Source organism: Egretta garzetta, unplaced genomic scaffold, assembly GCF_000687185.1.
Source record: "Egretta garzetta isolate BGI_Z169 unplaced genomic scaffold, ASM68718v1 scaffold713, whole genome shotgun sequence".
Lineage (NCBI taxonomy): Eukaryota > Metazoa > Chordata > Aves > Pelecaniformes > Ardeidae > Egretta > Egretta garzetta.
The window spans coordinates 1,136,019-1,147,914 of record NW_009259104.1 but is presented as its reverse complement, the minus strand read 5'-3'; the positions used below and the strand labels follow the sequence as shown (position 1 = coordinate 1,147,914).

At 42.4% G+C, this 11,896-nt stretch overlaps 1 protein-coding gene across 2 annotated transcripts in view; it reads right to left on the bottom strand.

Moving 5' to 3' along the window:
* Window positions 1–11,816: 11,816 nt before the first annotated feature.
* The window catches only part of NPSR1 (neuropeptide S receptor 1), a 61,843-nt gene continuing 61,763 nt past the window's right edge, over window positions 11,817–11,896 (bottom strand). The window contains exon 9 of one of the 2 annotated variants that reach the window (XM_035890844.1): window positions 11,817–11,892. In XM_035890844.1, the coding sequence (XP_035746737.1) occupies window positions 11,817–11,892 (76 nt within the window). The other variant, XM_035890843.1, reaches the window with a different exon arrangement.

Genomic DNA, 11,896 nt, shown 5'->3' with positions numbered 1-11,896 from the left:
TACAAGCAGAGATGCCACATGCAAAGATTTACATCAAGCCAGAACAGTTTTTAGAAGAGAAGAGGGGGGAATTGACATCCTCAGAGGGGTTAGAGACCATCCTCCCCAATGTCCTGTTTTACCAATAGAGTGATCCTGGCTGGTTTATCAGCAGAGGAAAAAGGAGACAGACCCCAAATCAATATATGATAGGGCATTCATTCACAGCTGTATGTTGCAAGGAATGGAACTTCTTTCTGATCCCACTTGTGGTATTTTTTTTTACCTGGAAATATAGCAATCATGGTATTTTTAATCTGAAACCCACCCAGAGCTACAGTAACCGCAGGTGCTGCTCTTCTCAGTCAAGCATTGAAGAGTTTATAAAGATTTAAACTGATTGTTAGCATGAAGTAATGAATTCCACATACCAATATGCTAATTATAATATTGCATTTACAATGATTGCTTACAAGTGTGATTGCCTTTCTAATTGAATCTAATGTGCTCTCTTCTTTGGTTATGAGACAAAATAGAAAGGAGTGTCCAGTCCATTCTGTATCTCTGTTTTAGATACCTTATTCCTGTTCTTTTAAGGCAACTGTCCCAGCAGTGCATAAATGATATCACAACGTTGTCCAGGTTCTGACTTTTTCCCAGATAAACTAAGCAATGTTTGTGTGTAGTCCTTGTTTGTTTTGAAGCCAAAGGCAGAATTTCCATCAACTGCGGTAGGGCCAGGAGATCTCCTTTACAGTCCTGCAAGATTCTTCCTGCTACCCAGCTGTGGTCTTGTTCACCCCTTGCTCTGTTTTTCCTATTCCCACTGGGATGAGGTTAGGAGTCTGCTTTACCCAGACTGAAAGTCCCATCTGCTGGTTTTCCTGTGCCATTTCAATGTGTTCCAAAAGATACCTGGGCATTTTACTCCTTTTGATTAAACAATCCATGTTTTGAGTTTGTTTCTATCTAAAACCAAGGATGCAAAAATCAGGTTGGAAGCTGGCCAACCATTTTACCTGTGGTGCTTGCATTACCCAACACGGCTAACTACTGCTAGAAGAGGCGATGCAAAGCCATGCAGAACGTAACTTTGCTTCTCAAAGATTTTTAAACTGTTCAACCGTGTTTATAACGTAGACTCTTCAACTTTGATTAGAAGACATCAAAGATGAAGAATCCAGTATTTCTCATGGTAATTCCCTCCATTAGTTAAACACTTTCAGTGTTAAAATCTGATCCTAATGTCTGACTTGATTTGTAGGCTTCAGATTTGTACTGCTGATGTGTAATGCCTTGCTCCACTAAACTTAATTTTTTGGCACTGTGCTTTTTCTCCCTGTGAAAGTTCTTAGGTGCTGTTATTGGTAAGCTTGTTCTAAGCGAAAGAGATTGATCTTGACGTTTCTTACTCTAGGAGATTTCCTTCCATCCTCGGATTCATTTATGGATCTTTTCTGGCAGCCTACCCAAGTTTTGTAAAAGCTTTTTGAAAAAGATGTGATTTCCACATCTGTCCTTCCCATTGTGTGTGGAAGGGTATTGAACAACCCCTTGTTTCTTTTCCCTGATCTCCTTTGATCCCCTGATCACACTGGGATCTCATGCTGTGGTGTTTATTCTCTCTAGTTCCTTTCTAGTCTCAGGCTTTCCTGCCACAGCACCACTTTCTCTAGATAGAGGGAACATTTTTTTTTTTTTTTTCCCTTTGATGCATAGCTTGGTGTTTGACTGTACTAATACACCTTTTGTACAGGACTAAGTTACTGAATGTCCTTGTCCTGCTTTTGTTAACACTCAGCCCTCATCCGTGTTTGTCTGTTTGCCATCTGCATAGTTTAGCAGAAGTGATTTCCTTTATATTTCCAAATCAGCGATGAGTGTACTGAATCAGATCAATATGATATTTCTCCATGCTTTTTTTGGTCTGCCTACAGGCTTCAGACTGCATAATGCTTGGTAGCAAAGTGATTGCGAGAGCCCTGGACCTTTGGTGGAAGGTGTTTACCCAAAGCCCTCTTTGCCTGCACCGTTCTGGTAGAGAGCACCTGCTGCCAGATCTGCCTGTCCCCCACCGATCCCCACGTTTTGTCCTGTCCCTTGTCTGCATAGCAAGTGGAGCTGGAGGATTAGATGGAAAGGGAATCGCTGCCATCAGTAGGATATTGTGTGCGCCAGGTTTCCAGCATACTGCAATATGGTGACGGAAGGATTTCTGATGTGCCGTAAGGGATTTAAGGTGCTGCAATGGGGTGGCAGGAGAAAGCCCTAAACGTGGGGGTTTGATACACTGAAATGTCACGCTGCTGTTCTGATGGTAACTGTGGGTTGCAGTAAACAAACTTTCCTGGGAATGACTCTCTACTAGAAAAGTATTTTTTTTCTCCCCTCTCCTTTTCAGCAATGCTTTAAGGGACTTAAAAGCAGCTTTAGAGCAGAAGTGCTGCTTCTGTCTCTGCTTGCAGGTATGCCACCTGAAATAGTATGAGCCATAAATCACTTTAATAGATAGCAGCAGAAGCTTCACAAATCCTTGTGATTCAAACTTCAGAGGAGGCTAATGTAGCAATTCAGAAGAGGAGTACTGGGAAACTGCAGTCATGCGTTCTGTGCTGGTGACTGATTGAAAAGATCATGAACTGAATTCAGCTAATCACATAAGGGTTGTCAGTCAATAGAGCAATGGATATGTGTTTAAAGGGTTTAATGACTCCACCGGTGAACGTCCTGTAGCTTGATAATCATTCGTCCTTGAGTTAATTATCTGAGTCATATTAGCTTTGCCAAGCAGCAATAGAGTGGTGGGTGGCTTTTATACACCACAGAAATATTAAAATCAGATTGCTGTATCATGAATCTCAAAAAAGAATGTCTTGGCAGGGGAAACACTTTTAATTTGAAGCTCACCTTTTGCTTGTGTCTCTTGGACAAACAGCAAGGCAATCAGGCAGGCTGAGTCTTTTATCCAAAAGCTTTTACGTTATTAAAAAGACAGATGACAGGCTTGGTGTGACTGGCCTTGCCGTAAAGGTGGTACGTATGCAGGGGCAGTGCCCATGGAGGCAGCGGGGTGTGGGAGCGTGCAGAGGTATCCAAACCAGCTCTGAATAGGAGACAGAGTGGTCAGGGTACCATGGCCCCTGACTTCTTGCCTGTTCCTGTAACCCCCCATGTCCACAAGAGTGCCGCATGGAGGGCACTCAAATGGTGGTGGGCTTGGATGTGGCTTTCCTGGACTTCCAGCCTGGTTCCTTTCTCTCTCCAGACTGGGGTTCAGGCTGCCGCCCACCAGAACATATTTCCAGTTACCCCACAGTAAGCAGGGTTTCCCCAGGGTGCAAAGAGTCGCTCCCCAGGCTCTTCAGGAAGACCCCTGCACCTGTAAAACACTCCAGACGCACTTTTGAAAGTCTAGGACTTTTGGTCACGCTCTGAGGGCAGGGTATCAAATTTTATTGAGTTTAAGACTTTTTGTCTATTGGGACCTTTTAAACAGGTCCCATGGATTTTGTGCTGCTTAACTCCAGTTCAGGGTGGTAAGGAGTGAAATTTGGTGGAGTTCTGATCTCAAGCAGGGAGAGGCTAACGTTAGCCCTTAGCTTGCCTTTAGCTCCTGTAGGTGTGACTCTGAGTACTCAGTGACCCAGGAATTATATTGTACCACTGCTGAGCCCGTAAAAAGTCAAGAACATGTTTGAGGCTGTTGCGATATTCTTGGAGTGATTTGTGCCCCATAGCGTCATCAAAGACACTCTGATTCAAGACTGTTGGTATTCCATGATTTTCCTGTCAGTAGTGTAATTTGAATCCACTAAACTTCAGCTGGGTATTAGGGCAGTCTTTCAAGAAATAGGCATGACCTGCGCTTCTAGGGAGCACGCATTATTTTTCCCTGCTCTGTCACTATTTAAGTGATTTCTCCCATCCTATTTCTGAGGTTTCTCTTAGATACCTCTATGTCAATATGCACTATTTTCTCTTAGCATTTTGCTTGGCCAACCTGAAAAACTCTCTGCAACCTGTTTTTTAAATGTCAGTTTGATTTGGGGTGGCAGTTAAATCAGTCCAGTCCTGCCTGAAATAGTAAATGTAAACATGTTAAATGGGTCTTGGGTTCTCCTTGAATAGAGCCTGATCAACTCCTACTGAAACCAACAAGAAGAATCTTCCTGACCTGTGACAGGGCTGGGTTGATCTACCAGCAACATTTATTCATCACCCAACAGGCCTCCTCTGACTGTGCGAACTGAAGTTCATGCTGCTTTATCTAAGGAAAGAAATTAAATTGATTAGATACTTTCAAAATATAGCAGCTTAATTGCCTTCAGGCTTTTGTAAAGTCTCCAGCTGGGTAGACTACTAATCTTTTGCAATTATTCTCATAATTATAAAATTAAAATTATGCATGTTTTCTGATGACTGTTCATGGTTCAGAATGGCTCATACATATATTCCTTGATACATGGATGTAGGCCTGATCTAAAAACACCATCTCTTCAATGAAAGGTGATAAAGCTCTTCTGAGATTCATGAACAGAGAATCTGGCTCAGAATATTAAACAGGTTCAAACGTTTAATGCTGAGTTCCCAGCAGACACCTTCTGACATCTTACTGAGCCCCTGTGTGAGCCATATCAACAGCGTGCCTCCCTACATTGTTAATTAGGTATCTCACCCATGTCTTTGAGATTTGAAAGGAACGTTTACTGGAGTCATGTAGCATGATATGTTGCCATCATTCTCACCTATCAATCAATGTTCTTTTAGAAAACTGAGGCACAGCCATGTTACCCCTCTTGACTCTTGGGTTAAACCCACTTGCATGAAATTTTTTTCTTTTTTCTTTTAGAAAACTGAGGCACAGCCATGTTACCCCTCTTGACTCTTGGGTTAAACCCACTTGCCTGAATTTTTTTTTCTTTTTTTTTTTTTTTTTTTCCTGAAGAATGCAGACATTTTTGCAGACTAATAAGAAGTCCCAAACCACACGGAAAATCTTGGCATGGGAGGGAAGATAGGCTGAGAAAGAGGGGAGTAGCTGCAGAAGGGTGTGAAAGCAAAGGCAGTTCCAGGGTGCTCCTCTGGGAAGGGGACTCCACTTGAATGGGGAGTTGTGAGATGACCCTGTGGGGTTCGCTGCTGCTGGGCAGATGTTGGGCACCATGTGGGAGAAGTCACCAGGAAGCCTCTCCTGTTGGATCTGTTCTCATCCAAATGGGTGAATATTTGTTTAATATCTGGTTGTATAGCCCTGGGAATCTGGGAAGCTACATCAAGGCCTTGCCTAAGCATGCTCCCTAGCCCTGTGGCCATGGCTCTGCTGAGGTGCCTCCCTCTTCTGTTTCATCCAGAAGATGTTCTCTGCATGCAAAAAACCTTCAAAATCAGTCTTCCCAAAAATAATTGCTGCAGAAGTCTGTTTGACAATAAATATTCCCAGATGACGCTACTCCCTGTCCCATGGGAATAACCACATTAATAGCCCATTCTTTGGGGGCTGTTCAGGGAATTGCCAAGTACTGCAGAAAGAGTGATGTTTTTTGGCTTTCCTTTATGAATTATCCTACACCCATGGCATTTTATAAACACTGCAGTGCGGTGTCACCTTTAATTTGTTATTTTGGTGCCATATCAAAACGGGGCATGTTTCTTCCACCTACCTGATATCTATGCAAATCACTAATTCCCCTGTCTAGGTTTTTAAAAACTCTCTTGGAGTAATCCTTCTCTCCCAAAAGAGGAGATTAAGCCATGGGATCCAAATGGGACTTAGTGATATTTTCCTACTTGATCACTTTAAAGTCTTTTCTCACTCTATGGTAGCTTCGTAAAGTACCTTTTAGCTTTTAGCATGATCAAGGGAGTCTGACTTCTCTTTAATTTTCTGTGTAATGCATTTAAAGGACCCAAATCCTTTAAGTCAAGGACATTTTGTTAATTTATAGTTACAAGAATTTTTCCCTTTGGCATTAATCTGTACTGCCCAGGAGGTGCAGTTTTCCAGCCACGCCATGCATAAATGTGTGCCCAATTACACGCTCTTAGACACTTTGTAAAACCATGAGCACATCTGAAGGTAGTTGGGTGGCAAACCAGCTACCAGGTGAGTGGACCCAGGTTGTCTGCAAGTCACCAACGTGGCTGTAGGCTGCTGCTCCAACACGAGGTTGTCATGTGAGACCAAACAGTGTGTGAGTCTCGGGCAAAGAGGAGATTACTTCAAAGAGTAATGCTTGTATAATGCTGCTATAATCAATATTGGTCTCAACCTGAAAGGCTGAACGCAAGCAAAAATGCAAGCGGCTACCTTGCACTTTTCTGAAACGTGTGATGTGAGTTGGTAGGGCAGAGATGGGGAGGGCATGCTCATGCCTGAAAGTTCATTTGCTTTTCCAGATCCATCAGTTTGACTTAAGATATTATCTCTCCAAATAAATGCTCCCTGCTGATACTCTTCATATTAGATCTCCTCTCTGCACCATTGCAATGGCATGGCTATTAACATTATTCAAAATTAAAGGAACTGTCTCCTGGTACCCTTGGAAAGCTTGCACAGAAACCCTTGCCTTCCCTTGCATTTGGATCTCAATGAACAGCAATAGCACAAACTAGGAGGGGTCTCATAACCAAAAAGCTTGTTCCTGACCCATGCAATGAGGTCTGGGCAGGCTGATCATCATGTCTGCTGAATTTACTCAAACTTATTCATGGTGACATTATTCTGGGGGCAGGGTTTATTGCAGATTTATCATGTATTTAAAGTAGCTCTCTCCTCCCCCTCCTTTTCCCACTGATATGCTTGTACTAACTGGCAGCAGAAATACCTCTTTTCAGCTTTCCATTTACCAGCCCCAACAAGCCCAAATATCAGGTTGTTCTTTTCCATGTTCTTTCTTTCTTTTGTTTTGCATGGAGTGGTCTCAACAGAGGGCAACAGTGACGCTAGCACAGCCTTAGCTCTTCTGACAAATGCTTCACCAGACACACGTTGGGATCATGTCAGCCCCCTGACCCCACCGGCTGTGGTGGTGTCAGTAACCAGGAGTCATCAGGCCGATGAACACACACAAGGCTTGCTTTTCTTCACATATTTCCAGCTTGTGAGCACCCAATTTATAACAGAATTTTTCACAACTGACGTAACTGATTATCAGCACACAGCGTGGTATGTTTCACTACGTTTCTGCTGTTTGGGTTCTGAAGATCACCCGGTTCTTTCTATGTGATGCCTCAGACTCCATTCATTTTTATTGAATTTATTAAAGCTGCTTAATTTTAGCCCATTTTCATTTGCCTTGCTTGAGTCTAAATTAACAGTTAAGCTTCTAATTACGCACCACTATAACCAACTCCGTCTGAGGAATCAGCGATGCCTATTTGTAAATTCATGCCTGTGCGTGTGTGCCTAACCCTCTACCCCCATATTTTATGCATACTCAGAATAAGATGCCATCAAACATGACAAAAGATTATCTGATGAACCATTCAGCTATAATGCTTATCTAAATTGAACGCTGTGTAAAATAAATTACAGTTTGCTAAAGAAAATGAAACATATTTTACCTTACACTAAAAATTGCACTTATTCCCCAAATCAATCATGTTTCCCAAGGTTGATGAATAAACTAAAATCTCTGCTCCTGTAAGCACCAGGCTCTGGGTTGGAAGGTAGAGACAGACAGATTCTGCACTAGTTTATTTTTATCTGTGGAATGATTCCTCTCTTGAAAGAAAGCACTTCTGCCCACAGCGTATGTATACTTTTTTGCTGTGCTTTCTGCAATTTCTTTCTTTTGTAGTTGTTCTGTTTCCATCAAGTATTTATGAAGAGGACATGCGGTCCTTGTGAGGGGTAAGGTGAAGTGGCAGGTAGCGTGATGCCTTCTGGGTTCTTGTCTGAAACAAATCTGCACAAGCAGCAAGGTAGGGCTTTCTGAAGGGACGCAGAACTTCAGGCATCTTGCCAGCAAGTGTATTCCTTGTAAAGAGAGTGCCAAGAGACTATTCTTAGTTATCTCGGTCAGAGTTACCCCAAAGCGCTCGTATCTTGAGAAATCCACTGCCAAAGTCACTTTGAAAATGTTCTTTTTCAGTTGAGGCATTTGTTCCTATGTTTTGAATAGGGGCCTATGCTTTGAGAGGGGATTTTCCCATTTTCTTGCATCTTGTAGTGCTGAGAAAATATGAAATCTTAATAGACATAAACCTTTCTGGTATTCAAATGCTGTGGCTTGAGCTACAGTAAGTACTAGACTTGCTTTTACTTCTCCTGCTTACCTGTCCTTCTTAGAGACTGCTGTCAGTAAGGGGCTGATGCTTGCAATAGCCAGTACTCTAAAAAAAAAAAATAAAAATAGTTTAAGTCCACTTCTGTAATGACATTTGTTTGCCTGATTCCCACTAAACCAATTCATATTTAAATGTCTAGGTAACATGCAGAGTATGGACCTTCATTCATTCATGGCTTGCAAGTCTTAGAGATGTGTAAGAATTAAATTTTTTTTTTTGTTCTGTGGAAGACAAATCATTCTGTATCACATCAGAAGGTCTAATTATTTTTCTGTGGAAGAAACTTTGCCAAAAAAAACCCCCAAACCTACAAACAACCAGAAAATGGCTTCTTTTTTTTTTTTTTTTTTTTTTGGGCTGATGAAGTCTATCCCTCTAAGTGCGTGGTCAGCAGCATGCAGGAGGATGCAAAATGCTGCTATGCAGGCTTTTACTTTACAGTTCTTCCATGGTTGCTATGTGCAATATTGCACTCCATTATTAGAGTATACCTACCCAGTGATTTGGATGTTAAATTTTGCTGTCTTACATTAGTTTTTTCAAAGTAAAAATAAAAAAGGAGATAGACATTTCAAAGGCAAAACCAAGATGAAAGACAAAATACTGCTTTGCATTTTAGCAACAGATGGAAATCTGGACTAAGGGAATTGAACTTTAAATTACATCAAAAAATGTCCAAGAGCAAGTTAAATAACTTTCTTATTCAGATTTTATTTGAACCTGTCACAGAAATCACACACTTTCTATTCTCTTGAATTAATGTATTAGTTGGAAAAGTATCCTAGTCCTATGCTGTTTGAAGTGACTTCTCTGAGGGGTGAGTATCTGATTTTTCATGCTTCCCGGGAATCTATAATCATACAGGGCTTTATCATCATACAGGATTTTATGTCCTAACAGTCATGCATATCTGGTTGCTGTGGGAATGTCAGAAGGATCTCACAGATGCATCTTGACGTGTTAAAGCTCATGAAAAACGCAGCTCCTCGTGGGCTGTCATGGGCAAACCAGTTGGGTGCCCTGCTCTTCTTGTGTTCAGGCTCTCTCTGGGCATTCGGACCTCGACACCGACTTTTCCCACCTCTCCTCATAGGCCTAGGGTCTTTTGTAACAATTCTCTCACAGTTAGGCAACTAAACAGTCAACAAATGTAGAGCAAGTTGCAGACATGGAATAAGAGTAAGAAACCTACTGGAGTCAGGTGAAATTCCCTAGGTCTTTCTCCCAAGAGACAAAGGAGGGCCAAGCAAGTGTTTTCCAGGCTGAAGGAAAAACTCAGCTTTTTGTCAGTTTCTTTACAACAAAGGGTTTGGAGAATATAAAAAGGTAGTAAAATGCCGTCTCTTGCACAGTAAGAAAGCAGGACAAAAAATGAGATAAATAATTTATTTCTGTATTAACCACTTGGAAGGGATGCAGATGTAAATGGTGTGAGGCCATTTAAAGTGAAAGACCCTCATATGAGGAAGGGCATCACAGTCCTGTCCAGAGGAAAAAGGATATGAACAACATGTAAATGGTACAGAATACAATACTGAATGAAACAAAAGGACTGTTTCTTTGAAAACAAAAGGGTAATCACCTCATTTAAGGCTGGAGTCCTACATTTACTCATGCAGATGCTTAATTTAGATGGGACAATTCATGTGGTGACCCCAGTGAATAATATGTAAATTGTAGTGCGACTGAGGCATGTTAAATTTACAAATCAAAGTACTGCTCAGAAATGTTATCTGATTTCCAGGTATTAAGTCTACAAACTCCATTAATTGTTCAAAAGTATATGTATCAGCTGAAAAGGTTAAAAAACAAAATCTATATCGCTATGAGGCTTTAACCAAGCAGCCCACTTTAGGGAAAGTTATTACATGCCCACAAGAAATAATGTTGTCTAGTTCCTATATACAGTCTATCCAAGGTGGCTGCTGTAAAGGCTGGTGAAGATTCATGGTTTTAATTAAGCTGTTACCAAAATTTAGACATAACAGAACTTCATAATAATAAAAAGAGAAACGTTATTTATTTTCCTGAGAACATAAAGCCCCATGATTTTATGTATCTCCTACTTAGGAAAGAAGATTTTTGTAATGTAGGTAATTATAAATAAATTTTATTCAGTTCTTGTTTTGCAGGGAACAAACTCATTGCAAAGGATCATAATAATAAAAAAACCCCTGTTTAAATTGACTCCACTTAAATAAGAATGTGGGGTTTTTACCTAGAGGAAACAAACACACTTACCATACAGCTGGTTAGAGTGTATTATCATTCAAACACTTTAAGTCACCTTGCTGTAAAATGAACATTGAAGTCCATATCATTCACCCACCCGCTAAACCTGCATGAGAACATTTTTCCTGAAGCTTGAGAACAGTGTGGTGGGAAGATGCCCCAAGGGCTGGGGATGCCCAAGCTGCTCGGGGCACAGTTCAGCAAAGCTCTGCCTGGCATCCAGGGCTCTGTGGACCCTACAGTGAGTTTACAAGACCGGACCATCGACAGATATTTTTTTCCAAATGTAATTTGAGTTTTATGGTTTCACCTGGGTCTTTTGCCAGCGCTGAGGTCACCTAAAGACGTGTATGGTTCCCTGCGTGATTTAAGTGATGTGGAGGATTTCCATAGTGTGCGAGCCAGGGAAATGCTGCTGTGTGGTGGCAAGATTGGTCTGTGCTCATGAAGTCCCCTGGATGGCAGCTCCCTGCAGGTGAAGCGAGTGTGGGGCCCCCAAAAGACTGCTCAGGGCCTCCACACCTGATGCACCCTGGGGTCTGGGAGGGGTTGCCAGACGCTTCGTTAATACAGTAGCCCAGAAATAAACGACTGCCCAGATGTGTTGTGGGGCGGCCCTGCAGGGACCCTGGGGTGCCCTCGTCAAGCCAAGGTAGGACATCAGGCAAATATCGCATGGGAAGGGGAGGATGAACTGCAGGGTTGAGGATGGTGCAGCCAGGAGGACTGGTGTGAGCCAAGGAGCAGGGCCAGGAGACGTGGGAGGCAGCGACCCAGCCCTTCAGCCCTCTCTTCTCTGGGTATCACTTTGTAAGTGGTTGTGTATCAAACTCAGATATAATTACACAGAGTAGCGGTGGTGTGTTCTCATTGGGAAAGTGCCAGTGTTTTCATTTTAAGTAGGGTTCCTGCTCTGTAATTACTTGCAAATACTCGTTATCAGTTATGCGAGCCATACGGTAGAATAGATGGCTTTTAGTGACTCCTGAAAAATAGAGAGAAGACTCTGACTAAACACCATTTACATTGTTTTTTGCCCTTCAGAATACATATATATTATAGCTTGCTTGAAAACAGGGTGCTGAGATGAGCCCTCACAACAGTGGCATGCAAACCCCTTGGGCTGAGTTCGGTACCGGCAGTGTGCGACTGCTGAAGCTGCAGTGCCGGTCCAAAATAGGTGTGCTGCTGTACAGCAGCGAGGTGCAGGCTCTTTCCAGTTGGTGTCCATCAGCTCATGGTGCTTGAGGCTTGGGGGGGGACCTCCGCTTTCCTCAGTACAGGTCCCAGTATGGCTTTTCAGGGCATCACCCATGCTAGATGTATTCTGGTTTGGACAGGACCTGCATCTCCTGCCCTCCATCACTCCTGTCCCGGAAAGTTCCCCCCAGCCTTC